General features: G+C 53.0%; 8 protein-coding genes across 8 annotated transcripts; 2 read left to right on the top strand and 6 right to left on the bottom strand.

Moving 5' to 3' along the window:
* Positions 1-1,076: 1,076 nt before the first annotated feature.
* On the top strand, positions 1,077-2,731 carry CH63R_02594 (Duf895 domain membrane protein; the record flags this gene model as incomplete). Its single annotated transcript, XM_018297569.1, has 3 exons — positions 1,077-1,359; positions 1,440-2,445; positions 2,533-2,731. 3 exons carry the CDS (start codon positions 1,077-1,079, stop codon positions 2,729-2,731), a joined length of 1,488 nt encoding a protein of 495 aa, XP_018162385.1.
* Positions 2,732-3,147: 416 nt separating this feature from the next.
* CH63R_02593 (phosphoribosylamine-glycine ligase) lies at positions 3,148-5,541 on the bottom strand (the record flags this gene model as incomplete). Its single annotated transcript, XM_018297568.1, has 1 exon — positions 3,148-5,541. One exon carries the CDS (start codon positions 5,539-5,541, stop codon positions 3,148-3,150), a length of 2,394 nt encoding a protein of 797 aa, XP_018162384.1.
* A 710-nt stretch (positions 5,542-6,251) lies between these two features.
* Positions 6,252-9,584, bottom strand: CH63R_02592 (RNA polymerase III transcription factor tfiiic; the record flags this gene model as incomplete). The annotated part of the gene is made up of 5 exons (XM_018297567.1): positions 6,252-6,739; positions 6,787-7,131; positions 7,187-7,417; positions 7,489-8,326; positions 8,391-9,584. 5 exons carry the CDS (start codon positions 9,582-9,584, stop codon positions 6,252-6,254), a joined length of 3,096 nt encoding a protein of 1,031 aa, XP_018162383.1.
* Positions 9,585-10,804: 1,220 nt separating this feature from the next.
* Positions 10,805-12,173, bottom strand: CH63R_02591 (VTS1 protein; the record flags this gene model as incomplete). The annotated part of the gene is made up of 2 exons (XM_018297566.1): positions 10,805-10,833; positions 10,895-12,173. The coding sequence occupies 2 exons, from the start codon at positions 12,171-12,173 to the stop codon at positions 10,805-10,807; spliced, it is 1,308 nt and encodes a 435-aa protein (XP_018162382.1).
* Positions 12,174-12,236: 63 nt separating this feature from the next.
* Positions 12,237-12,761, bottom strand: CH63R_02590 (SAM domain-containing protein; the record flags this gene model as incomplete). Its single annotated transcript, XM_018297565.1, has 1 exon — positions 12,237-12,761. One exon carries the CDS (start codon positions 12,759-12,761, stop codon positions 12,237-12,239), a length of 525 nt encoding a protein of 174 aa, XP_018162381.1.
* A 2,124-nt stretch (positions 12,762-14,885) lies between these two features.
* Positions 14,886-17,387, bottom strand: CH63R_02589 (Peroxisomal carrier; the record flags this gene model as incomplete). Its single annotated transcript, XM_018297564.1, has 7 exons — positions 14,886-14,921; positions 14,998-15,141; positions 15,205-15,492; positions 15,734-15,773; positions 16,240-16,477; positions 16,577-17,142; positions 17,284-17,387. 7 exons carry the CDS (start codon positions 17,385-17,387, stop codon positions 14,886-14,888), a joined length of 1,416 nt encoding a protein of 471 aa, XP_018162380.1.
* Positions 17,388-19,697: 2,310 nt separating this feature from the next.
* Positions 19,698-22,511, top strand: CH63R_02588 (PALB protein; the record flags this gene model as incomplete). The annotated part of the gene is made up of 5 exons (XM_018297563.1): positions 19,698-19,715; positions 19,788-20,167; positions 20,225-20,435; positions 20,495-20,808; positions 20,864-22,511. 5 exons carry the CDS (start codon positions 19,698-19,700, stop codon positions 22,509-22,511), a joined length of 2,571 nt encoding a protein of 856 aa, XP_018162379.1.
* Positions 22,512-23,230: 719 nt separating this feature from the next.
* On the bottom strand, positions 23,231-24,868 carry CH63R_02587 (C2H2 type zinc finger protein; the record flags this gene model as incomplete). Its single annotated transcript, XM_018297562.1, has 2 exons — positions 23,231-23,348; positions 23,487-24,868. 2 exons carry the CDS (start codon positions 24,866-24,868, stop codon positions 23,231-23,233), a joined length of 1,500 nt encoding a protein of 499 aa, XP_018162378.1.
* Positions 24,869-24,953: the final 85 nt, after the last annotated feature.

Genomic DNA, 24,953 nt, shown 5'->3' with positions numbered 1-24,953 from the left:
ACTACTAATTGTATTAAGAAATTACTATATAGTATATAAGTATTATATATACTTTATTTATAAATCTTATAGTAAATAAATCCCTAAAGGCTTTTAATATAGTTAAATATAATACTTTTATATAATAATTTAATATAATTAAAAAAACCTCTTCTTAAAAGTAGTTATACTAGGAATTTAGCTACTAATAAAGTATAATTAGAAGCTAAAATAACAAAAGAGAATATATAAACTATAGAAAGAGCCTATAACTTTCTATATACTTTATAAGTATTAAAAGTAAATGCAAAAAGTACTTTCTTATATACTTAAGAAGTAATAAAGTAAAAAAAACCTTTACTCTTAATAATTATAGACTATAAAGGCTATTAAGAAGCTCTACTCTAAGGAAGTATATTAAATTAGAGAAGAATATATATAAAGAGTACTATAAAGAGTATTAGAGATAGGACTTATTAGCTAGTATAATTAGCTACTTAGTAGTAATAAAGTGCCTACTATAGGCTTTATCCTAATCAGAGGGCTTTATAGTAGCCTTAGGCGCCTAGGAAAGAGGCTACTAAAGACCTAGTTAGGTAGTAGAGTGCAGCTGCAGTATATAAGAATAGTTACATACACTAATGCACTTAATATACGTACAATTAACCTATTACAGTTACTCTTGCTAATCTAACAGTTTGTAAGGGTCTAGCCTACTAAGCATTTCTTCTGCTGCTGTTAATAGCCCGGCCCGCCCGGCATCTACATTGTCGTCATAGTCCTTATTCCAGGAGTTTCGCTTAATGTCCCTCCACTTAGAAGTGTTTAGCGTCTAATGTCTTAGGTGTTTTCTTCTAAATTCCTGCAATTTTAAACACTGCTGACGAGAAAGGGCCCATTTTCAAAGTTTCTCTTACACATAGACCCAATTGCGCCATCAACCCACAAAAAGACATAACCTTGGAAAAAGTTGTATTAGTTGTAGAGACTGGATAAAAGAAGCCAGAGGCTCTCATTTTCCCAATTAGGCGTTGACTCAAGTGTCCTTCCCTATTTGTCTGCGTGCAAACGGCGAATTCGAAAGAGTGTGCATTTACATGCCAACCCAAGAGTGTCTGTCCGCAGCCATGTCCCTGCCAACTGACCCAGCCGACCGGCACCCGGAGGACCCGGAGTCCACTCCGGTACCCGGCGCATTATCTTTCGACCAGAGCCCGAGTCTCGTTCCGAAAGCCAGGTCGTTTTTTCGATCCGTGCCCTTTCAGATCCTCGTTGCCTGCGGTGTGTCGTTCACAGCCCCTGGCATGTGGGATGCATTAGGCGGACTTGGTGCCGGCGGCGCAGCTGAGCCATACGCAGTAAGCGCAGCAAACGCTCTCGGTTTGTACCCCGCCCCCCCCCCCCCCCTTTTTGTAGTCTCTCGCTGGGTGGCTCAGGCGCTAATTACTTTATGGACGAAGTGTATGGATTATTCGCGGTTGTTTGCGTTGCGGCAGGCGCCATCAACAACCGCATCGGCCTGCCGTACGGACTGGCCCTAGGGGCCATTGGATATCCGCTGTATGGTGCTGGGTTATACACCAACAATGTCAGTGCCAACACGTGGTTTATGCTGTTCGGTAGTGCCCTCTGCGGCATCTCTGCGGGGTTCTTCTGGGCAGCTGAGGCAGCCATCATCATTGGGTATCCTTCTCCTGGGGATCGCGCCTTCTACCTGGCCATCTGGCAGACAGCGAAAGCGGCAGGGCCAATCGTAGGCGGTGCCATCAACCTGGGCCTAAACGCCAACAGAAAAACCGTGGGCTCCGTTTCATCGTCGACCTACATTGTCTTTATCGTCATCATGTGCCTTGGCCTTCCCATTGCTCTGTGCCTGTCACCCGCGCGGAAAGTCTGGCGCAAGGACGGCACTAAAATCAACACGCCCATGGAGTCGAGCTGGGGAGGAGAATTCAAGGCTGTGGGGAAACTTTTCACCAGCCGGAGAATCTTGCTTTTGCTGCCGGCCTTCTTCATCAGCTATTTCTACAACGGCTTCATGAGCACTTGGCTGGCGACCTACTTCACTGTCCGTTCTCGCGCCTTCTCAAGCTTTTTTACCAACTTTGCCGGCATATTCAGCTCTTTTCTCATCGCAGCGTTGCTGGACAACCAAAAGGTCTACATCAAGACCCGTGGCCGGATCGCCTTTCTCTCCATCGTCGCCTTACTCGTTGGGACTTGGATCTGGGCCACCATCTTGCAGAAGCAGATCTATGATGCCGCCGAACTACCCGTCTACGATTGGTTTCAAGGAGGATTTGGTAAAAGCTATGCTCTCGTCTTCTTCTGGCAGTTTGGCGGACAGGCCTTTCAGCAGTTCTTGTACTGGCTGGTTGGCCAGTACGCAACTGACCTTTCTGATCTAAGCCGTCACACCGGCATCTTGAGAGGCACCGAGGCTCTAGGGCAAACGGTTGCCTGGGCGTAAGTCACCCCCCCTCCCTTCACTCACACCCACACATAATTCTTGAATTGCTTGCCGATGTACCATGTGTTGACTGTGTGATGCAGTATGCAATCTGAGGGCAACGCCAACCACTTCGTGAGCATTGGTCTCAACTTTGGTATCACAGTCCTTTGCCTTTTTCCCACATGGATTATTCTCTCCGAGCTTGAGGGGAGTCATGAGGGCACGGAAGATGGAGCAGATGGTCACCAAAGTGATTCTGTCGAGGGAACTGACCCGAAAATGGTGACTGTTATGCCGTAGGACCTCGAGAGTCCATATCTGGAGGCGGGGCGATTACGAATATCCTTAACCAATGTATCAACTCTGTATCAACTCTGTACCAGTGTGTATTAAGTATACTATACCCAAATTCCAACAATGACGACATCAAGGCCTTGATTGCTAAGTTGGCAACAGTGTGAGGGAAAGTGGCACATCTTGGATAGATAAATTGACAAGTCGGCCCACAAAGTCCAGGTAATCAACCTCGAATGTTAAGGTGTACATGATTTTCAGATCATGCACGGGAGTTAAGCCTGGCACGATAATCGGAAACACAAGTCCTGAGGAGGTTGACGAATGCGAATCGCAATCATGTGGTATATTTTCAACATTGTCTTTTGTCTAACGCCCGTCCCTAATCCCACTTCCTATCCGGTCCCATCTTGAAGTACTGCTCAAGCCCAGCTGTCTAGGTTAAGCACCCTGCAGTGCGGCTCACCGTTGGCACGCGAAACAAGCTGCCCCAGGCGTAGAACCCTCTCACCGGCCGACTCCAAGGCCGTGATGACAGCATTAGCATGAGCTGCGTCGACTGCAGCTACCATTCCCACACCAGTGTTGAAAGTGCGAACCATCTGGTACGGCTCCACATTGCCGCTTGTCTTCAACCATTTGAAAACAGCGGGCATCTCCCACGTCGTCAAGTCGATCTCGGCAGCAAGGTGCTCGGGCAACATGCGAGGGACGTTGTCGATAAGACCACCTCCCGTGATGTGAGCCAGACCCTTAACGAGGCGAGCTTCGATGACGCCACGCAAACTCTTGACGTAGATCTTGGTAGGGGTGAGCAAGCTCTCGCCCACAGTCTTACCGGCATCCCATGGAGCGGGGTCTGTGTATGCGAGACCCTCGCGTTCCAGGATTCGGCGGACCAAGGAGAAGCCGTTCGAGTGAACGCCACTGGAGGCCAAGCCAAGCAGCACGTCTCCAGCTTCCATGTCGCTCTGGCGCGGCAGTCTCTGGCTATTGATCATAACACCAAACGCGCAGCCTGCCGCATCGTAATCGTCCTTTTGGTACATGCCGGGCATCTCAGCTGTCTCGCCGCCGACGAGGGTGCATCCAGCGTCGATGCAGCCTGCCGCAACACCTTCGACAAACGAGGCGGCGGTGCTCAGGTCGAGCTTGCTGCAGCCATAATAATCCAAGAACATCAATGGTCGAGCGCCCTGGACAATGAGATCATTGACATTCATAGCAACCAAGTCGATGCCCACGGTATCGTGCTTGCCCATCTTCTGCGCAATCATGAGCTTGGTGCCAACGCCGTCGATGGCGCCAACCACGACAGGGAGCTCGCCGTTGTCCAGCTTAAGACCGCACTTGGCTAAGTCCATCTCGCCGCCAAAGCCTCCAATTTCGGCATCAGCACCCGGTTGTTTGGTAGCGCGTACCGCTTTCTTGATACGCTCGACAAACTCGTTGCCCGCATCAACACTGACGCCAGCTCCGGCATACGTCAAGGCCTCTTTCTCCTGTCGAGACCGAAACGCACGGTGGGCAATGTCCTTGCGATAGTACATCTTGTCAAAGTTGATAAGCGTGATGCCTTGCTCATAGGCCTTCTTTACGGCGGTCTCGAGGGTATCCGCAGTGGCGTTGACAGCAATGACACGACCACCTGACGTCTGCAGCTGACCTTCCGACGACAGCTTGGTGCCGGCATGGAAAAGAGTGATGTCCGGGGATGTCGACTGGCTGATCACCATAGGCGTACCCTTGGCATAGGATCCGGGGTAGCCACCGGCGGCTACCACAACAGTAGCACTGTATTTGTTTGCGATTTTGATATTGACGCAGTCGAGGCGGGCCTCGTGAGCAGTACAGGCCAACATAACCTCGGCAAGGTCCGTCTCAGGAGAAAGAAGGGGCAGGACGGTTTGCGTCTCTGGGTCGCCAAACCTCACGTTATACTCGAGGACTTTGGGGCCTTGACTGGTAACCATTATGCCAGTGAACAAGACACCACGGAAGGGATAGCCCGCCTTGCGCATGCCGTTGATGGTAGGCTGAACCACCTCATCTTCTATCTTGCGAATGAGTTCCTTGGTGGCAATGGTTGTCGGAGCGTAGCAACCCATGCCTCCAGTGTTGGGGCCTTGGTCGCCGTCTCCAATTCTCTTGTGATCCTGGGCTGGGGGGAGAGACAGAGTATGTGTGCCATCGCTGAAGGTAAGGATGCTCAGCTCGTCGCCAGTCAGGAACTCCTCGATTACAACCTCGTTGCCGGCAGAACCAAACGCTTTGTCCACCATGATCTGCTTAAGAGCATCTTTAGCCTCCTGCTTGGTAGTAGGGATAATGACGCCCTTGCCGGCGGCGAGGCCGGTAGCCTTGATGACGACATCATGGGACACACTGTCGACGTAGGCGATAGCCTGCTCGTAGTCGGAGAAGTTCTCATACGCCGCGGTGGGGATGTTGTACTCCTTCATGAAATCCTTGGAGAAAGTTTTGCTCCCCTCCATCTGGGCAGCTTCCTTAGAGGGTCCGAAGCAGGGAATAGCTGCGGCGCGGAAGTAGGCTTCGATGCCGTCGACGAGGGGGGCCTCGGGGCCAGGAACGACGAGGGTGATGGACTTGGACTTTGCGAACTGAACGAGGGCCGGGTAGTCGTCCGCGGCGACCTCGGTGACATTGGTGGTCTTGGGGCAGGTTGCGGTACCTCCATTGCCCGGGACAGCAAAGATGGATTCGACTAGAGGCGACTGGCTAAGCTTCCAGGCGAGCGCATGCTCTCGGCCTCCATTGCCAATGAGCAGAATGCGAACACTGCCGGCCAAAGTCATGGTGACGGATGGAGGGGTCAAAGCGGGTGGGAACAACAAGAGCCCTGTGGCAAGGACGGTCAGCTTATGAAGTTCGACAAGAGGGATGTACAAATTTTGATTGAAACGAGAGCCGCGACAAATGGGGCGGCTAACGAGCGTGGATTGGGTAGCTGAGCAGACTAACTGACTTGATGGTGAGGATGAGCTCAGCGGGTGACGAAGTCGAGAGGAGGAAGTTGCAATCAAGCCAAAATAGGAGGGGTTGCGTAAAGGTTGGCGAGCTGACTCGACTCGACGTGACTCGACTCGGCAGCAGGGAAAAGTTCTTTGCTGGACCTCTTGCTGTCGTGTGCCTAGAGGGGAAAGGAATGGAGAGGAGACGAGAAGGGACAAGAGGGCTACGACGGGGACAGCAGCGGTTGCGACTCCGGCGCAAAATAATTTCTTATCGAAAACCTGCCCCTCCAAATGTGGCTGATCGATACTCACACTAATACTGAGCGACCCTGGGGGCACGGCGGGGTGACGGACTTGTGGGCGGGCGCAGGGAAGAAAACTCTAACGGCGAAAATTTCATTTGGGGAATTATCGCTTACCCCACCTCCCCCCCTCCGAGTAGTCGGGTACGTGCATACATTCAACTGCCTTCGGTCTCTTCTCTGACCGAAGGGACGTCATGGGTCCCAGATCATGGCTTCTATGAAGATGGCTTCGGCCACACGCGGATCCTAGAGCACCAACCGAGGCAAGACAGATCTCTCCAGTTCGTCGGCGGTTCCACTGCTAATGAAGAGTGCGTACTCATTATAAGCAGCGCTCAATATGACATCCCGGCTGCTGGGGCTGTCCTGCTGCTCGGCCACATCGGGGCCTTCAGAGCCTTTTGCGCCCTCTGAAGCGGCTACTTTTCGATACCATTCTAGCGCCAGGTGATGTAAACCAAGCATATGGAATGTTCTGGCCACTCCAAAGAACGCCTCCCTCCTCTCGTCCGGTGTCCCGGAAAGCTTTGAGTGGCAGAACTCAAACACACAGGCGAACCCTTGCATGATGAGGTATTGTCGATTGTCTGCTTGCCTTTTAAGTGCGTGGTGTATGTATCCCAGTCCTACGCTGAGGTTGATCATGGGATTCAGGGGGTCCAGTGTTCGCGCTCGGAGGAAGTAATCTGTCATGCGTTTGCTGGGGTCAGCCGTCGGTCCAACTTCTTCCTCGTCTCGGGGGGAAGTGTAAGGGTACTACGGCGTGACGATAAAAACGTACTTAATGCGAATGTGTAGCTCGTCGATGTGAACAAGATGTGTCCGTAGAGCATTAGCAGGCAAGTATCGAGCTGTTTGGCCTCCGCAAGGCCTGCCCGTTCCCCCACCGCACTCTCATGACCGCGCTCTGTACGTGTCGTGGCCAAGTGAGAGGCATCGATGATCTTGATTTGGCGCAGAATGTACTTCTGGGCGGGTCCTGAATTGTACCATGAAGCTGGGGATTGACACAATCTGCATAAGGCGGCAAACATGCGGTACGAATCCGAGTCCAGTTGTCGGACCTTCATGAAGAACCTGGCAACAGCCACGCACATCTCCTCGTCAGAAAGATATATCGCACAAGCTACTGCAGGTCAACGATGCGTTCAACATTTGCGCGTTTACGGCAGGGGACGTACCAGCCCATGCTACATGAATCATGAACATGTAATCTTTAGAGTTGACAAAAACAATGGAGTCTCGGGCCGCTTCGCAAACCTGGTATGCCTCCTCTGCGCGGTTGGCGAGCGCCAGACTGATGGCGTAGTCGAGGAATAGTTCGAGCCATTCGCCAAAAGGAATACCGCGATAGCCATCATCTTCATACGCGACATTCATCCGCTTGTCGTCGGAGAGTGACGGAGCCATGTCTGCAACAAGGAGTTAGCTCGAAGAGGCAAGAGAAGGGGGAGTATTGGGGAGGTGTGATTTCCTTGCATACTTTTCGAGAGTCGTTCTGCCAGTTCAGAGAGACCTGGCTGTGTTCTCAAGGAAGCACTGAACACTACATCGTTGGCAGCACCGAGGAACTTGAGATACTTGTCCCAAGGGTAGAATTTCCTGAAGGATCTGAACTCGCCCACGAGCTCGCCAGCAGCGGCCATCCATGTCGGTATCAATGAATGGTCCCCGGTCTGGATGTCTTTCTTCAGATTGCGCACAATTTCGTAACGCCTTGTGAGCTCATCTGCCCGAGCACGTTCTTCTTGCATGCGCTGATCTGGAGCGACCAGTCTTTTGGGGCGGTATCTTGGTCGAACAATCCCGCTGTTGGCTGGTTGGCGCTTTGTCTCCCTCTTACGACGCGGTTTGCTGCCATTAGCCAAGGCAGAAGCGCGGGCCCCTGTGGCAGACCGGCCCCTATCGCCGCTGAGGTCTCCCATACCATCGCCAAATTGATTACTGCCATCAGTGATGCCCTGGAGAGCAATGGCTTCTGTAACAAGGATCAGGGCTTCCTCCTCTTCCTTGGCCTTTTCGTATATTCTGGCCAGCTCAATACGAGCATCAATGTTGTTTTCGTCAACCTCGATGGCCACAAGGAAGCAATCTTCCGCCGCCACGAGATCAGACTTTGTGAGGTAGCACTGGCCAAGATGCAGCAGCAAAGTGGCGTCTTGACCGTAGGCGGACTGTCGAAGGAGTTCGTAAAAGTCGAGCGCCTCGGAATACCGCTGAACGGTGAAGAGTTCATCGGCAATATCACGAATCAGGTAGGGAAAGTTTTCAATGGCGGTAGCAGTGGCAGATTCGGTTGGGTCTAACCATTGAAGGTGCCCCTGTTGGCGTGTCAGTCACAACACCGTGGATTGGGAGACATCGAAGATGCAATGCTGAGCTTACGTTCGATTCTTCCTCGTCCTGGATCTTCAGCCGGTATAGCGCGAGACGAGCCCTGAACTCCAGAGGCAGCCCTAGACCATAAGCATACAGGTCGTGGGCAGCAGTCTCGAACGAAGGGAATAGATTACGACGTCCGTGATCGCGATCCCATTCTCTGTCGTCAACACAGTCATCCCACTTGTGATCATCCTGTCGTCCAAGTAACCAACGCGAAAGTGACTTGAGCTCCGCGATGGCATTGGTAAAGTCTCCGGCGCAAGCAAACAGTTCAACGTATATGCCGACATCATGCCACGAAAGCTCCCTCTCCACATTGCGGTCTGCTGTTCGTGCATGCGCAAAGTATGTTTTGTATGCCGAAACGGCCTTTTGGAGGTCTTCCATGCCGCCAGAGTCAACGCAGGCCTCGGCCAACCTTCTCACGACATCTATATCCAGCGGTCGGCGCTCGATGACGTAAGAGAATTCGGTGATGGCTTGGGATAGGAATCCCTGACGATGGCTAGCTTCAGCCCTCCCCAGTCTCGCATCGAGGCTGGTCGGTTGAGCTTTGATCGCAGACGAATAGCACATGAGTGCTGTTTTAAGCGCGCCCTCCTGGCCAGCCTCAGCAAGGCTCATGGCAAAGGACGCACAATTCATCCAGGCTGCAAAATCTTTGGGCCGCAGATGGGCAGCAATAACCATAGCCATCAAGGCTTTATCATTGAGGCCCTCCTCTCGGAATATGGATGCCAGGACAGTCCAAGCTTGGTGGGTTTCGGCGTTGATTCTGATGATCTCGAAGACAAGATTCTGCGCGCGGGCATAATCGCCGCTCATGAAGGCCTGGTTGACACCTGCAAGACGGAGCTTAATGTCACCTCGAGGCTCGGCAGCCTTCCGGGGCCCTCGAATGCCCCCTCGATGAGTGTTCCTGTTTTTCGAGATAGGTAGAGGCCGGGCGGAACTGCCTTCATCATGATCGTCAATAGCGCCGCCGCCGCCGCCGTTGTCACCACCACCACCACCGTGGTGGGAGGAGAGAAACTCTCGAACGGACTGATCAAACTTTGCGATGTCCCCTCGCAGCTCCATTTCATCTGAGTCGGCATCGGAGACGAGATCTTCATCGTCGTCGCCATGAACTCGAGCTCCATCCCGAATTTGTGCCATCCCTACCTCCTGCAGACCTGGATCCAGATCCAGATCCATGGTGCTGGGTGCGAAAGTATGGCGAAATCAGCACAAAATCGTCTGTTGGTGGAGCGTGAACGTCTCAGTGAAGTCAAACAATGGCCCTTGGGAGGAGTTTTCTCTTGATGCTTGCAACTGATAGGGAGGACCTTCGGCGGACCGTAGCGAGACGATGTAAAGGCGACCTTCTCTTGCACAACCGGAGAGGCTGTTCAGGTTAATGCGTGAGAAGATTTAAGATTCGTGGCACGCTGGCTTGGGTAGAACAGAGTGCACATCTATGGTGATGCGATGTGAAACGCCGGCGAGAATGTAGTGGGGTGAGTTCTCATCCGGCCATAGGTGTCGTCGGGTTGACTGCAATTCGGGCGAACTCAGTAGGCGGTCGATGCTGGTAGTTGCGGGACGTAAAAAATGGAACAAGTTGAAAAATGGTGTAAACAACAAAACCGAGATGATGACCGTTAGTGACTAGAATTGCATGAGTAAATTCGAGAATCCGCAAGCAGAAGAGAGATTATCTGCCTATGTCGGACCTGAGATGTGTGAAGGTTGATAATAAAGAAGGAGGAAAGATAATCGAAACCATTTCTCCACCCTCCAGGCTGCATCTCCAGGTCTGTATCTCGGTGTGGATTCACTGACGACCAATCATTGAGGCTTGGCCCCCTGCAGACCACGAGCTAAGGCGCCCTAAAAGCACCAGATGTCCGCAGCTGAAAAGACAACTTAAATCGATATTATATACTATGGATAGTCTTTTCATTGCGAAAACGGTTACAGAACAGAACTAGGGCCGTGTCGCTACGGCTTGCAGGTCTTAAGTCGGGTCTCAATATCATTCACAAGCCACAATTTCCATCAGCGTACCACCAGCTGTCTCCGATTGGCAAAGAGTGTACCAAAGCAACCCGCCGGCATTCAACGCTCACAATTATGAACAGCCCATAGCTTGGTGAAAGTGGAGCCCTTCCTTTGCACGCAGCCGGAACTGGGGTGATATCTTCCTATATATGTACAGAAGCACGAAACGAGTCCAAACCAACCCTCTGCATCCTTTTCTTACCGTTTTACTGCATCATGAGTAAACACCCCGCAGTTTCCAACTGTCCATCCCGCTAATTCTTCCCATCCACTCATCAACAGCCGCCTAGGGTCCATGCGTGCCCCATATGACTGATACAGTGGGTACATTACGAACACCCGATACCCCTTGGCGTCGGTTTGCAGAACCGATCTCAAGCAATTTTGCCTTCAGCCTTGGCCTCTGTTCAGGACGTTTTAGTTAGCTCCGATGCTGTTCGCGGCTCACTCGGCCCGGTACCTACCCTTGACTTGCTCAAAAACCTTCAACATCTTCCGCCTAGCTCCAAGAGCGTTGACCCCGCGGTCTTCCAGGGCCTTGTCATCAAGCTCGATCAACTCATGCCACTTCATGTCCTTCAGGTTCTCAGTGTACTTGTGCAACCGCAAGCTTCTCAGCCAGCTTGGAATATCCTGCAACAAGGTTGGGTCCGTTGGGTCTTCAGGCGGCTTTGAGCTGCCTCTCCGTCCACGGGGGGAGCGGCCGCGAACCATGTCAGAGTGATCCGACAAATAACCCTCATGGCTGCCCATGCCCAGCTGGCCCACATTCACGGAAGGAATACCGCTGTTGAGGAGTGGAGAAGCGCCGTCGTAGGCACTCAGAAAACCGTTGTTTTGAGGCGATGCAAAAGCCATAGGCCCAAAGCCGCTGCCGGGCTGCATTGCGATGCCAGGGGAACTGGGCCGAGACCGATGCTGGCCAAAGCCGATGTTCTGAGCCTGCAGAGCAAGCATCTGCTCGCGGCTGAGAACCTGACCATGCTCGTTGATCATGACGACATTGGCACCGGGGAAATTGACGCCCTGATTGTTCTGGGGCATCCCTTGCTGGCCGGGAGCGCCCGGCGCGTCGTTGGAACGGGCACGGCGATACTTGCGGACATCATCAAGGGCAAAGCGGTTGTTGACAGTTGACAATGCCGCTAACTTCATTGCTGTAGCGTTTGCGACCATGTCCGCCTGCGTGCCGCTGTTGCTGGCGTTGAAGTTAGCTACAAGCGGAGTGTTGACCATCGAAGCCCAGTTGCCACCACTGGGGTTGTAAGGGGATAGGAGGGGCAGGTCTGCAGGCTTGTCACTGGTTGTCAAGGTGGTGTTCTGAATGTTCTGATTGCCCGAAATTTGCGGACGAGGGGATCGCAAACCAGCTGACGGGGGCGGCTGAACGAATTGGCCCATGGGTGGCTGGCCACCGTGGGGTTTGGATCCCTGACCTGACTGGTTCTGGCTATTGGAATCGTGGTTGTCACCAGGGGTGGCAATGGTCGGGGCAGCCAGGGGTTGGCGGGAATCACCCACGGCGCTATTACGGTTAGATGAGGGAGGGTTGCCGGTCTGTTGTGTAAACTTGGCTTTCTCGGTAGCAATGGCTGCAGCGGCATCCGGGAACATTGCGTTAATGGTGGACGGGTCGAGACCAGATTGCCGCTTGCCGGTCGCAGTGCTCGCAGGGCGAGCAAGAGAGTTCCGCGACGAGTCGACGTTTAACTTGTTCATAGCATCGCTGAGGCGGTTCGACATGGGGTCTATAAAAATTGCAGGTTAGTGGAGAACTACCAAGTAGATGAGAGAGCGTTGCCATGTTCACTTGCCTTTGTCGAAGTTGGCTGGGGACAGAACGCCCGACATGGGGTGATTCTTGCCCATCTGTTGCAAGACCTGGATGAAGAAGCGAATTTGAACCTGTGTAGTCTGTTGCAGCAAGGCATAAAGAGCAGCAGTGCGCTCGGCCTCGCTGAGAACTCTGAACCACTGCTCAATGGCGCTCAACTCATCCTTGAAGTCCTGGTCCAGAGTGGCCGCGGCCATTTCTTCCAATGTCGTTTCATACTGATCAATATCGGCAATCCACTGTTGCGCAATCTTATCTTGAGGATCCGTGTCTGGATTGCCGTGACCCTGGCCCTGCTGGGAACCGTAAAAGTCGGACGAGGGGCGGATGCGGCTCGAGGGCGACGAGTTAGAGAGTGCGGCCATGTCGGCAGACGCCCTAAGGTGACTGTTGGCGCCAATAGCTCTTGAGGAGGGTGGTCGGAGGGAGGGCGTAGTGTTCGCCTCTGGGGTGCTATTGCGGTTTCCCGCGATGTGACTGCCAGACATGTTGAGCATTGTCGACGGACAGTGCGGTTCCAACGGGGCAGTAGTCGCGCTGGAAGCGGCGGTTAGATGTTTGTAAAAAAACACGATAGAAAGTTGGCAAGTGGCTGATGAAACGATGCCAGTGGCTAAGTGATGGGTGTCGTGTCTTTGTCTGGCGATGGAAGGGGAGTCGGCCCGGGGGAAGGAGGGACCGGCGCTGTTTCGAGAGCTCCAACGACGGCAAGGTCAATCGAACCAGCGGGCACTCGCTGGATTTTCTAATGTGATGACAGAAGCAAGAGCGGTGGTCGCTACCGGCAGCTATTGACTAGGCTCGAGCCCAATTTGGCGATCAGGGTCGCTGCTTGAGAGTAAGAAGGGTTTTCCCCCTCTTCTTCAGGTCTTGGTGTGTCCAAGTGAAGACAGTGTGGCCAAGAGGGCCTGTTCTTTTTTGCTCTTTTACGACGGCAAAGCTCCGACGGCGGCAATGGTGAATCGTAGGGTACGTATTCGGTGCCCAAAGCTCCTGCAGAAACCTGCTGACCTCAAAGGAGTCGGGATCAAATAAGAGACCTGCTTAACACATGTCTATTCGACAAATGTAGCTAGATCTGGTCTGTCGAGGTCCCGAGGCGTTGGGGTTGTGGAAGTGTTGGACAAGAGTTGAAGAAGAGTCCTGTGAGAGAGGGAGAGAAAGATGCCGAATGTGCTTTGTTCTGTTTGGCGACCAGCACAGACGAGACGCAGGCAATAGTGGCGCAATGATCTGAAAGACTGGAGAAGCCAGTGGAGGTGAGGGGCAAGTGAGCAACGGTAAGTATTGCTCTGGTAAGCGGGCAAGAATTATTCAAGAAATGCTGCTACCAGGCAGGTAATACAATGTTCAAGGCTGGCGTCGTCTGAAAGTATTACCAAAGTGAAGGGGGTGCGGTAAGGTAGGGGAAAGGGAAGAAAAAAAGGAGGACGGAGTTCCCTTCTTGGGTCTGGAGGAGACGTATTCGTTCATGTGGCAGCCAACGAGCAGGGGGGGGGGAAGGGTTCGGCAACGTGGCGTAGCGGCACCCTGCTTAGTCACAAGGTTCGTGAATGCACCACGCTTGGGGTCCGTTAAGCAAGACCCGGAGAAGGATATTCCACAGCGCCAATCACCTACTGGTAGGTACAGTGCCTACCCAAAGGAGTACCTACCTGCCTAGATAGTCTGCCAGGCTTCCCAAGCCGCTGGACTTCAAACTAACGGGGATAGCGCCCCAGACGTAGGTAGGCAAGACGGGGTAATGGTTGGAGAGAAATTTCAACCATCAAGGGGATAAATTTCCAAGTACCTGCTGACAGTCTATCCGTACCCAACATCCTAACCTATCTGAAAGGTCACGCATGGGGGCGAAGTGAACATTGAAAAGGACTGAGGTCGAATCCGAGACCTGTTCCTGTCACCAGGAACGAGTATTGACACATGCATTGGACAGTACTGCATCCTCTTTCAACGGGGACTCTGCTGCTATCATTTGCCCCAGATGTAACGTTCTTCTGAGCCATCGCCTCCTTTCTGCATGGGTAGTATTCGCCAACGTCAGGCAGCGGTTTAGATTCTGAAGCCATAAATGGTGTCGGTGTGCAAGTTGTTGTACTCCGCACGACGAGGCCTGCCAGGCGAGACTAGGACTTCTTCATTATCGTCGTCACTGCCTAGGCAGTCAACGTGGTCTATTGTCTTCGTACTTGCTGAACCCAGACAGATGTTGCCGACATTTGTTGAATGTACGTATAGTCAAGACCTTGCCGGCCGTGACGTCTTTATCCTGACTGGTCGGAGATGCCCCCGACTTCCATTGATGCTATTTGCATCACTATTTGATCCTCATGTCGGGCCATACGTTCTCAGCCAGTGTCAATGCGCGTCTCCTTTTATCACGTTGCTCATCCTGCCATCGTAGCCCTGGGCAGTGTTCGCGCTGAAGCAGCATCTGACAGGAGCAGACATACGAGACATCCGTTCGACACGTTCTGGACAGAGTTCCGAGAGGGTCGAACCGTTGTTGATTGATTCGTGTTGGCTTATCTTAATTGCCAATTCCGTTTCATTTCCTAATACCCCAATGCATCGCAGCCGTGCTGTAGAAGAGACCAATAACCATGAGCCTAACTCTGCGTCTATGCCGTCTCGCGCTTGCCCTCCTTCAGCTCCTTCTGTGAGACATGTCAGCGGGTGTCGTAGACGTAGCCATGACGTTGATGCATTCAAGGCCGGGTGGGATGATCGTACCAGAGCCTTCATGGTGCCGTGCAGAGCGTGGCGATGGTTACGACGGAACTTGGGGTCGGTACCCTTCAGGGACGGGTATCTCGAGGTCTTCGGCTTCTTGATACTGTAGGGCGAAGGCAAATGCCAAAACGTCAGCAGTTCACCCTTGATTGAAAGGTATGGAGCATTGGACTAGTTCGGCCGGACAGGAGAGGGACTCAATCGTACCCGTTGCGGTGCGCCTTGCGCGACTGGTTGTGCTGCGAGGAGTTCTTGGACTCTGTCGGTCGAGATTAGCCAGGCCACTTCCGTAGTAAAGGGGAAGAAGCAAGAGAACGAGGGCGCAACATACTGGCCATTGCTGCGGTCGGAAGGTGCCCCTGACGTTGGATACTGAAGTCTGAAGTTCGTGGTGAGGTCGGGGGATTTCGAGTAAGTCAGGATATCGAGTCCTCTTTGCCGTGGTGCGCGTGGGCAGGAGCGAGCGTCGTGGTGGGGAAACGAAATTTCCGTGCCCTAACGATTTATGCCAGCCCCGCGCCACAGTGTGGCTGATGACTGGCATGGCATTCTTTGGTGACCTGGAGTGCACCACTTGCTTGGACAGTGAACAGTCTATTTAGACTGTACGTATTTCGCTGTCAACCCCTACGCAGCTGCATAGGTAGCTGGGTGGTTTTGTGTAGATGTAAAACAGAACACAGCGAGTGCAGCAGCCAAGAAGCATGATGAGCCTTGCAAGTAACCACACACATACGCCATCGGTCGTGTTCAAACAGGTCTTCGCGTAACGAAAGCTGCAAATTGCCAGATATAAAGCACTGTAATTGAAAATACGTTGGCTCTTGACTGGCGGTAATATCCAGCCCGTCCACCGGTCATACTGTGGTAGCGCCGCTCCTCTCTCTGCTTTCCTCCGCATTGCGTCTTCCTTTACCCGTCAACCTGACCCAAATCGTATGCTTCTCGTTCTGTCCGCGCCCATCAGGCACCATCTAGATTCGCTATGCGTGATGCAACTGCCTCGTTACCATAGCTATACAACAATTCTGCAGTGGATGCGCCCGATGGTCCGCCTCACAGTTCAAGATGGCTTGATTGAAGATGTGTGGCGAACCGCCGCGGCACTCTGTGTGACGGCCTGCAACTGCTTCGTACGCATTTTCTTGAGATAACGTAGGAAGAGAACAAACAACAGTTCCATGCTGCTAGCAAATCAGCACTCGGCCATAATTATGCAGAGGCAGTTGAAGTCATGCTCACCGCTCCTTGGTCATCATCAGGATGCCTTGAACCAGAAGGCCCTTGAGAATCTGAGGCGCGATACCCTTGAAGAGGCCCGAGACTCCCTCCCGCTCCAGAATAAAGCTCATAACCTCGACAAAGCTGCTAAAAGGCTTGCCCTTTCTTTCCGGCGGTGGCCGGGATTGCAAACCTACCTTGGCTACGATAAGAGGTTGTGTGGCAATGGTCGCCAACGATTTGGAGGCGGCGCCTAGCACTACGTCGGGGTCAGCACAAGCTCGCATAGTAAAGTCACAAATTGTTCAAACCCCTGCAGAGAGAGGGTAGGGAAGGGAACGGCCCAAGGCCAACATACGGAATGCCTCCCAAGGCTTCAGGTTATTCTTCCCAGGAAATATAACTTCCTTGAGCCGCTCGTAGGCACCATATGTGATGGCGGGGTTGACGACCAGTACCAAACTCGCCTTCAAGCCCCTCCACAGGCCAAAAAGACCATCGTCTCCATCAATTACTTCCCGCGCAGTATCAACAAACCCTTTTCTCTCTGTCTTTCGCTGCGTCTGCTGTCTTGTCGTAATGACAGCAACAGGAATCGTACAGAGCTGTGCGACCGCACCAGCAACAGCGCCAAGACTTAGCTCAATCAGTGTTGAGGGCGGCGCCGAGCTTTTGGCCGAGCGCAGATAGAGAGCGCGTACGACGGAGTACCAGTAGAAGTAGGCAAAGTTGGTCGATGCGACGCCTAGGAGAGAGCCGCTCATGCCGGCATATAGGCCCTTTGGTCCATCTTCGGCAACGATTTTGCTCAAGGCATCCCAGGTAGAGGAGTAGTGAGGCTCAACGTGATCCGTCGGTTCGGCTGGTTCGGTCGTTGCCGTGGTGGACTGTGGTTTGACTTGGACCTGGAGACGCGTCTTGACGCTTTACATGGGGGTCGTCAGCCAAGTTTGAACATGGCCGAGGCCGGACAGGTGTAAGTCTGATTGGATTGATTTGAAGGGGGTTAGAACGGATTGAGGGTATAATGTAGGTGCAGCATCTCGGCGATCGCACTGCTCTCACATGTCAAGAGGATACACCAAGGCGTTGGCAAGCACAGCGCCGGACGCGCCAGCAACGGCTTTGCCCCATGGGGCAATAGGAGCTGATTTGGACTGCGCAGCCATTGCGAGGTTTTCTTTACTAGATGCCAAAGAGGAATCCCTGGGTTTCTTGCGATCTCAACGGCTGTACGCGTTGTGGCCCAAGGGGAGGGATAATCACGCCAACCTCGGTAACGGCGTCGGCGTTGGCGTTCCACGCCGATCGGGGTCCGAGGTAGAGAGGAGGGGGAGAGGGCGACGATGGGGCGGCGAAGAACGACGAAGACAACGAGGACAGCGATTAGAGACTTGCGTTTAATAGTTGACAGCCAGCAGGATAGTCTCCAGCGAGAGGAGGAGGAGGAGTCTGTATCAAATGACCGCTGGACTAGCTGGGACGCAGAAGCCAAGCTTTAAGGCTGTTCGTTGGGGGGCATTCCCCCATGACGGCACTTGTGCATTTGCGTGGACGCGCGAGTCGACGACCTCGGCCCTTTGCGACCAGACCCGGACCGCCATATGCTCGGTTAATGTAAGGTCACTTGGTGGGGTTCGGACAGAAGTAATGATTATATAAGCCAAACTATGGCGACAGATGTCAGAGCCGTCCTAGTTCTAGCTTGTGTCAGGCGATGACCGGCAAACTCGAGGTGAGATGGCGGGCTGCGCAACAAACTGACCCCAATAATAAGGGGAAGCTCACGGCTGTTCTTCCGACATATTCAATTTCTATAGTGTTTACTTGAACACACATGGCAGCGACATTGTCACGTTAACCATGGTTTCTGCCATCCAATGTCCTTTGGTTGAACCGGATTAACTAGATATGCCAATGACGTACGCTGTCATATTGAGAGCAATGTGGCCATTGAATTAGGCTAGACAGCAAAAGCGGAACAGTGGGCGACGCAGTTTGTACTAGGTAACTGATCAGCTTTGATAAGTCATGTAGAATAATGGCAGACCTGTGCCGAAGATGATACTATATCTGTGGCATCGTGTGTTTCAAGTATCCAGAGTTTCACTCTCAGCATACCCTCATGCTGTGTTCATGGGTCTCATAATTACAGTCTTTACAGCACGCCAGATACGGTATTTTACCGCCGCAGGGAAAGCCTCACCGTCGGGTACGCTGGATAGAGTTTAGTTGACGACATAAGTAGAAATGAACAACCTGCACCAAGATAGCTGCCACCTTGTCAATCTTACAACCATTATCAGAAGAGTGTGTTTATGTGTTTCAATGCTTATGCAAATTACCTCGCAGCATAGGCAGGAACGACAGGCGCCTTTGTGCCCAGAAGGTACCTTAGTTTGGTATGGTTCCTAGGCACCTGGGTAAAGAAGCAGGGGTAATTTGTCTGTACCTAGGTCGTCGTGTAAATATCTACGAAGTATCTGTACCCTGCTTTGTACAGCCGGGAAGCGCCTTGGCCTGGCTGCCTTAAGTCCCAGCGTCAATGTTTTTGAAATACCAATCCAAGCAGCTATTTCACTACCTCTGCTCAGCTGACCGTCAATCTGCAAAAACTTCCCTTCCCAATGGTTTCCAACACTTGCAGTGCGTCTTTGACACGGCAAACAACAACCAACTCGGGCCCGATTGGACGCGTCGTGCGGCCAAAGCCCCCTAGACGACTCTCGGCCGACGTCGCTAACTCGCCGTCTCGCTTCCCCTCATCTCCATCACCCGTCTCCATCACCCTACATCGATCGCTTTCTTTGGCCTAACTTGGCACGACTCATAGCCTAGTCCGGTCCATTCCGGCCTGTCTCGTTTCCCCAAGACTGATTATTGTCTTGTTCGGTCTGGCCTGGGCCTGGTTTAGTGTCTGCCGCTGGGCCTCTCCAACTCTGCTGTTCTGGGCGGACAGTTTTGCTTTTGCACAGCCCCAATCGAGTGCCCGCTCCGACGGCCCAGCCCATCCTCACTTCTCAAGTTCTATCGAACCCCCGTCCCCCGCGCCCGCCGCCCTCGTTGGCACCAGATTCGCCACCGTCTCCACGACACCGGGCCAGGTTCGGAGCCACGGCGTCAGGACACAAGCCTGGGAGTGAACCAATTTCCACGTCGCAGAGGTGGAGAGCCGGACGTCGCAGAAAATCGTTACAAGAGGCGCAGGCAGTAGCGGCAGAGCCACTTCTCTTGTCTTTGAATCAGTTTCGCCTGTCAACACCGTCGCATGGTCTCTAGTACTCACAACATTAACTCCTCGCCTCCATGACATGCGACAACGATAACCTGCTGCTGTCGCTGCTGCTGTTGATGTTGGATCGTTGCTCAATTGCCTTGCCCTCTTGACTCAACCCTTGGCACTTGTGAACCCCGCATCGTCATACTCATTCTGCTTCACTCGCTGGTTCCGATTCCAGCAATGATACCTGGCGGGAACCATGGAAGCTAAAGCCATTGTGAGTGGGACTTTATATAAGGCTTGATGTGAATGGCCATTTTCGACTGACATCTGTTATTCTAATGCGCAGAGAGAAGAGGCCTTGATGGCCAGATCATCTGGCCGTGACGCTTTGAATCATGCAATTGCCGCAGCCGACTTGTACATGAAGGCTGCCAAAGAAGCCGCTTCGCCCGCCGACCGCGTTCGTTTTAGGAAGAAGTGCGAGGGACTCATTACCCATGCTGAGCAGCTCAAGTCCTCGCCCAGGGCCACTCCCGCGACCACAACCAAAGCCACCACTGTCATCACCTCGGCGTCGAACCCTAACTGTCATGTGCGCCAAATACCCTCCAACGAGAGGGCTATTCTTTTGCGCTCGTCTCGGCTACATGGAAATATATTCCCACCCTGGCAGTCCGACCCTGTTGACGGCACGTTCTCCCTGCCCGAAGGAAAACATGTCTTCTCGTACGTTGAATCGATTCCGTTGCCCCGACTTGATAAAACACCTCACTCATAAACCAGTGACCCGACGGAGTACACCATGTCGCCTCGACAACAGTCGATCCTCGAAGGCTGGAAACGCCCCGTGGAGCAGGCCAGAGAAGAAACCGTAGACAGGGACTTCATGGCCTCGGATAGCGACTGTGATCTTGTACAGGATGTCACGACAGACTGCTCAGTCGTAGCCAGTCTATGTGCCGCCATGAAGATTCTTCAGAGGGGCAGGCAATCAGTCAGTTCGCGGCCATCACGACATCCCAGGATTTAACTATCGCTAACTGCAGTGGTCAGGTTCTCGGTTCCATCATGTTTCCGTACGACCATGCTCAGGGGCGGCCCAAGATCTCAAGGAGTGGAAAGTACATGTTCCGCATGCACTTCAACGGCTGTTTTCGTCAAGTCGTTGTGGATGACCGGCTACCTGTCTCGCGGAACAACCGCACATTGTTCGTTGTCGATCGCAAGAATCCCAACTTGCTCTGGCCGGCCCTCTTAGAAAAAGCCTACTTGAAGGTTCGAGGGGGCTATGATTTCCCCGGGAGCAACTCAGGTACCGATCTGTGGGTCATTACCGGATGGATTCCCGAACAACTGTTTCTTCAGAGGTGCGTAGAAGCCTGCCCCGTAGCGATCAAATTGTAATAGCTAATATCGAGACAGTGAGGATGTCGATCTCGAAGGCACTTGGGACGACATTAAGGAAGCGTACCATGCTGGCAATCTTATCATCACATTAGGCACTGGGCGGCTGACACAGACGGAAGAGGATGCCCTGGGTCTCGTTGGTGAGCATGATTATGCAGTGCTAGAGATTGATATTTCACCTGGAGCCCGCCGGCTGCTTGTCAAGAATCCGTGGTGTGATGGTCTTGTCTGGAAAGGCGTTGGATCTTCCGGACTTCTCGAGAAAACGGCGGCCCTATCGCTATCAGCTACGTCTGTGTCGGTAGAGCCTAAGTCATCGGAACACTCGAGGCCAGTTGGTTCTTTCTGGATTTCGGTCGAGGACGTTGCCCAAAACTTTGAGTCCATGTACCTGAACTGGAACCCGGACATGTTCACACACCGGCAGGATCATCACTTTACATGGCGGGTGCCGACGAAGAACATGACGTCCTCCCTCGCCCACAACCCGCAATATTCGGTGCTCTCAAGCAGTGGAGATGAGGTATGGATCCTGCTGAGCAGGCACTTTGCAGACGAAGAGCTTAATATTGCGCGCAACAAGTCGGCTTCTTCGGCGGCGCCATCGAGACAGCTGGGCTTCACAAGCATCTTCATCTTCGAGAGCGAAGGCAAAAAGGTGCAGGTGAGAGAGGGCTTCGTCTATCAGGGCTCCTATGTCGACTCACCGCAGACACTGGCCAAGTTCAGACTTCGCGCCGGCAAACCCTACACCATCGTCATGGCCCACCAGGATCTACCGCTGCACGACTACTCGTGCACATTCACCCTCTTCTCACGGACGCCTCTAGAGGTCAAGCCTGCCGAAGAAGAGATGAGGTACTACAAGGAGTTCTCCAGTGCCTGGACAAGGAGAACCGCCGGGGGCAATGCGTCATCCATTACGTACTCACAAAATCCTCAGTTCAGCATATCGATCCCCAGGGCCACGTCTCTTTCCATTCTTCTCTCGTCTGGAGACCGCGAGGTGGCCATTCATGTTGATCTGGTCTGGGCACACGGCAAGAGAGTCACCTCGATCGGAGTCAAGGACGTCGTGGCCAGTTCTGGCGACTATCGGAGAGGCAACGCTCTGGTGCAGGTCCCTTTGGTGGAGCCGGGCACTTACACCATCGTCTGCTCGACGTGGGAACCGGGCCAGCTTGCCGATTTCGGCATGCGTGTGGGCTCACAGGTAGAATGCCAGATACAGCCCGTGTTGAGTGACGGCGCCGGCCTGTTGCGGACTCGCACACCAGCCATTGCCTTCAGCGAGGGGGAAGAGAAGAGACGGGCGCCTGTCACGGTAACACGACTTTCTCGGGCCCAAGTTGTTGCCCGTTGCCCCCTCTTGACGGGACGGGACGGTCAGCACATCCCTACGACGGCAGTCCGTATCTCTCTTGTATACGGGAGAGGACCCGAGGAGTCCGTGCTTGCTATGTCAGGCGGCGGTGAGTTCCGGGAGCTCACTATGGCTGTCCGAACACCAGAATTCGACCTTGAGCCCGACCGTTTGCGACAAGACCAGCTATGGCTCGTTGTGGAACAGCTCGGCAGCCAGCAAGGTCGCCAAAGCATCGAGGTAGAATTTTTAAGTGACAATGCCATTCACGTCGGCGACTGGCAGATTGTTGATGGCTAGCTAAACCACCTGACACGAGGGAAGAGAGAAAAAGGATCATGTTGGTTTAACAAGGAAACAGACATTTTGAAGCAGCCATTGCAGCCTTGTTATGTATATTTTGCATGAAGGCGGCCACACACTCTGTATGAAGGCACCTCCTCAAAAAGTCGATGGTATCAAAAGAGGGACGGAACCCCATCCGTGTTGAACGTAGCTTATATCAGCCTCGGAAAACTTTCCAGGAGGTCAAGTTTCCTCGCCCCTAGGGACAAAGGAGTGACGAAAAGCTACCATGATAAACGAAGAAAATGAAAAAATGGAGGACGTGACGCGATGCGAACGACTCGTCAATGTGGTATATGATCCACCGCAACGCCAGAATTCTCGCAATCGAGACCAAAACGATTCCCGTCATGAACTCGTGCCACACCAGCTCAAAGAGCCATAGGACTTGTGCCAAAACAAAGTATTGCCTCCTCCCAATCAAAATACAGAAACATGACCAAACAAGAAAAATCAGCAGCGCCACTGCTGCAGGTATCGTTCCAAAGCTTCCAAACCCCTTCCCTTATTTACACAAGCTACACCTTGTCCTAAAGCCGATTGCAGCCATACCACCTCGAAAGGGTCGATATTGGGATGCAAAACCCAAAAAATAAAATAAAAAAGTTTGACCATAAAAGGGTAGGGGAGTGTATATACGTTAATGTCGTGAACCGGCCATGGAGGCCAGTTGGCTAGGCAGGGCCTCCTCTACGCCGTCGACCGCGATTCGGTCCATCCGGTCTTTGCGACAGGACATCCCGCAAAAGCGGGTCGTCCTTATCCTTGTCCACGTGGTGTACACGAACATGTCTGTGTGCTCAGTTAGTCAGAAATTCCACTCAAGGATAAGCATGAGTGCAACGAGAAATGCCAACACCGCCTGTATCGCAAGAGCACAGAACATTCTGCCTGCACCAAGAAAACACAAGTGATCAGGGGCAACCATACCTTTGAAGATTGTCTGGACGTGGATATTTGTGTTCTCTGTCTGGGCAGAAGGGACAAACGTATCCAGGAGAGTCATGAACGAGGCCGTGCCTTATCATTTCATTCTTCCTCTTGAAACCTTTGCCGCCTTCGCTTCGAGGACAACCCTTGACCGAGCAATAGTGAGGCCGGGCAGACGAATGAACATTGGCGTGCGAGTTTAATAGATACTGAGTCTGGAACGGCGCAGCATTGCACCCCGAGAACGTGCAAATGTAACCAGTTTGTGGGTTTGTGAGGCCATCAATACTCATGCGGTCTGCGACAGAATGGGCTGGCGTTAAAGCGGTGTGATCTGTGCTCGGGGTCTCTGCTGTCCCACTACTGTAGTCGGTGCTTGGCCGATGATGGCCGCCGTTTGATGAAGAAGAGTAGTAGTAGGGGCTAAGAGAAGGTATAGTGTGGGCGGGCGACGGAAGCTCTCTTCGGAAACCTTCATTGGGAGAGATTGGTGGCGACGCTTGACCGATTGGTAGACCGGCTAACGACGGTAAACGAGGGATGTTTGCCGGAGGCGAGCGTGGAAATGAGGCAGCATGTCGTACGCAGCCTATGTCATTCTCTGGACTCATTGCGGTCTCTGCCAAGCGCTTGAAGTCCCCAAGCTGGGCCCTTATAGACGGTAATGGACCATGCCCGCTTCCGTCAGATTTTGGCGAATCCAGGAGGGGAGGCAGGCCGCCGGGTGCCGACTGCTGTGAAGGGCTCACTGGGGACGTGACCTCGGCGTTGCTCAGGCTAGGCACTGAACGACGCGGCGCGTGGTTGTTACTGGCAGAATAGACTACGGCGGGGGCAGCCAGAGCAGGGCGCTCATCGCGTATAGGTAGGTCACGACTACCGATCCCTAGGGGTACCGACTTGTGCTGACCTCTTGGCCCGTCGCCCGAATGGTCGGGTTTAGATGTCGCGGCGGCAATCGCATCCGAGGTAGGAGCTTCTGTAGCAGTGAAGGCCAAGGCGTCCGCCGCAAGAATCTTGAGATCGAAAGGTTCAGCCGGCTTGGTCATTTCGCGATCAGGAGACGTCGGGGAGGACGAATCGTCTTCAGACCCATTATCCGAGGCAAGTGGCTCCAGGGCAGCTGCATGGGCGACTTCTGGCAGCCTACCGTTCCCAAGATGAGATACTAGTACAGCATCGCCTTGGATAGGCTCAACCCTGCGACGACCGTGTAGCAACTTCGGACCGAGGCCAAGTTCGGGCGGAGGACTGGGCGAGGGCTGTAATCTGGGACGGTGAGCTTGCATTTGCGGGCTGTCGTGCGGAAGAACGTCATCGGGGTCGTAGCAGTCGCTTGCAGCTGAATGTTGCAAGTGGCTCTGAATAGCCGACGCAGTCATAGTTGTCGCGACTGGAGGGGTTGGTGGCTCGCAGCGCAGGCGGTATTAATCCGCCATGGAGCAGAATAGCAGTTAACGGTTGTAC

The sequence above is a fragment of the Colletotrichum higginsianum genome, chromosome 2 (genome assembly GCF_001672515.1).
Source record: "Colletotrichum higginsianum IMI 349063 chromosome 2, whole genome shotgun sequence".
In the NCBI taxonomy this organism is placed as follows: domain Eukaryota; kingdom Fungi; phylum Ascomycota; class Sordariomycetes; order Glomerellales; family Glomerellaceae; genus Colletotrichum; species Colletotrichum higginsianum.
The sequence above is the reverse complement of the archived record's forward strand: the minus strand, read 5'-3'. Positions and strand labels throughout refer to the sequence as shown.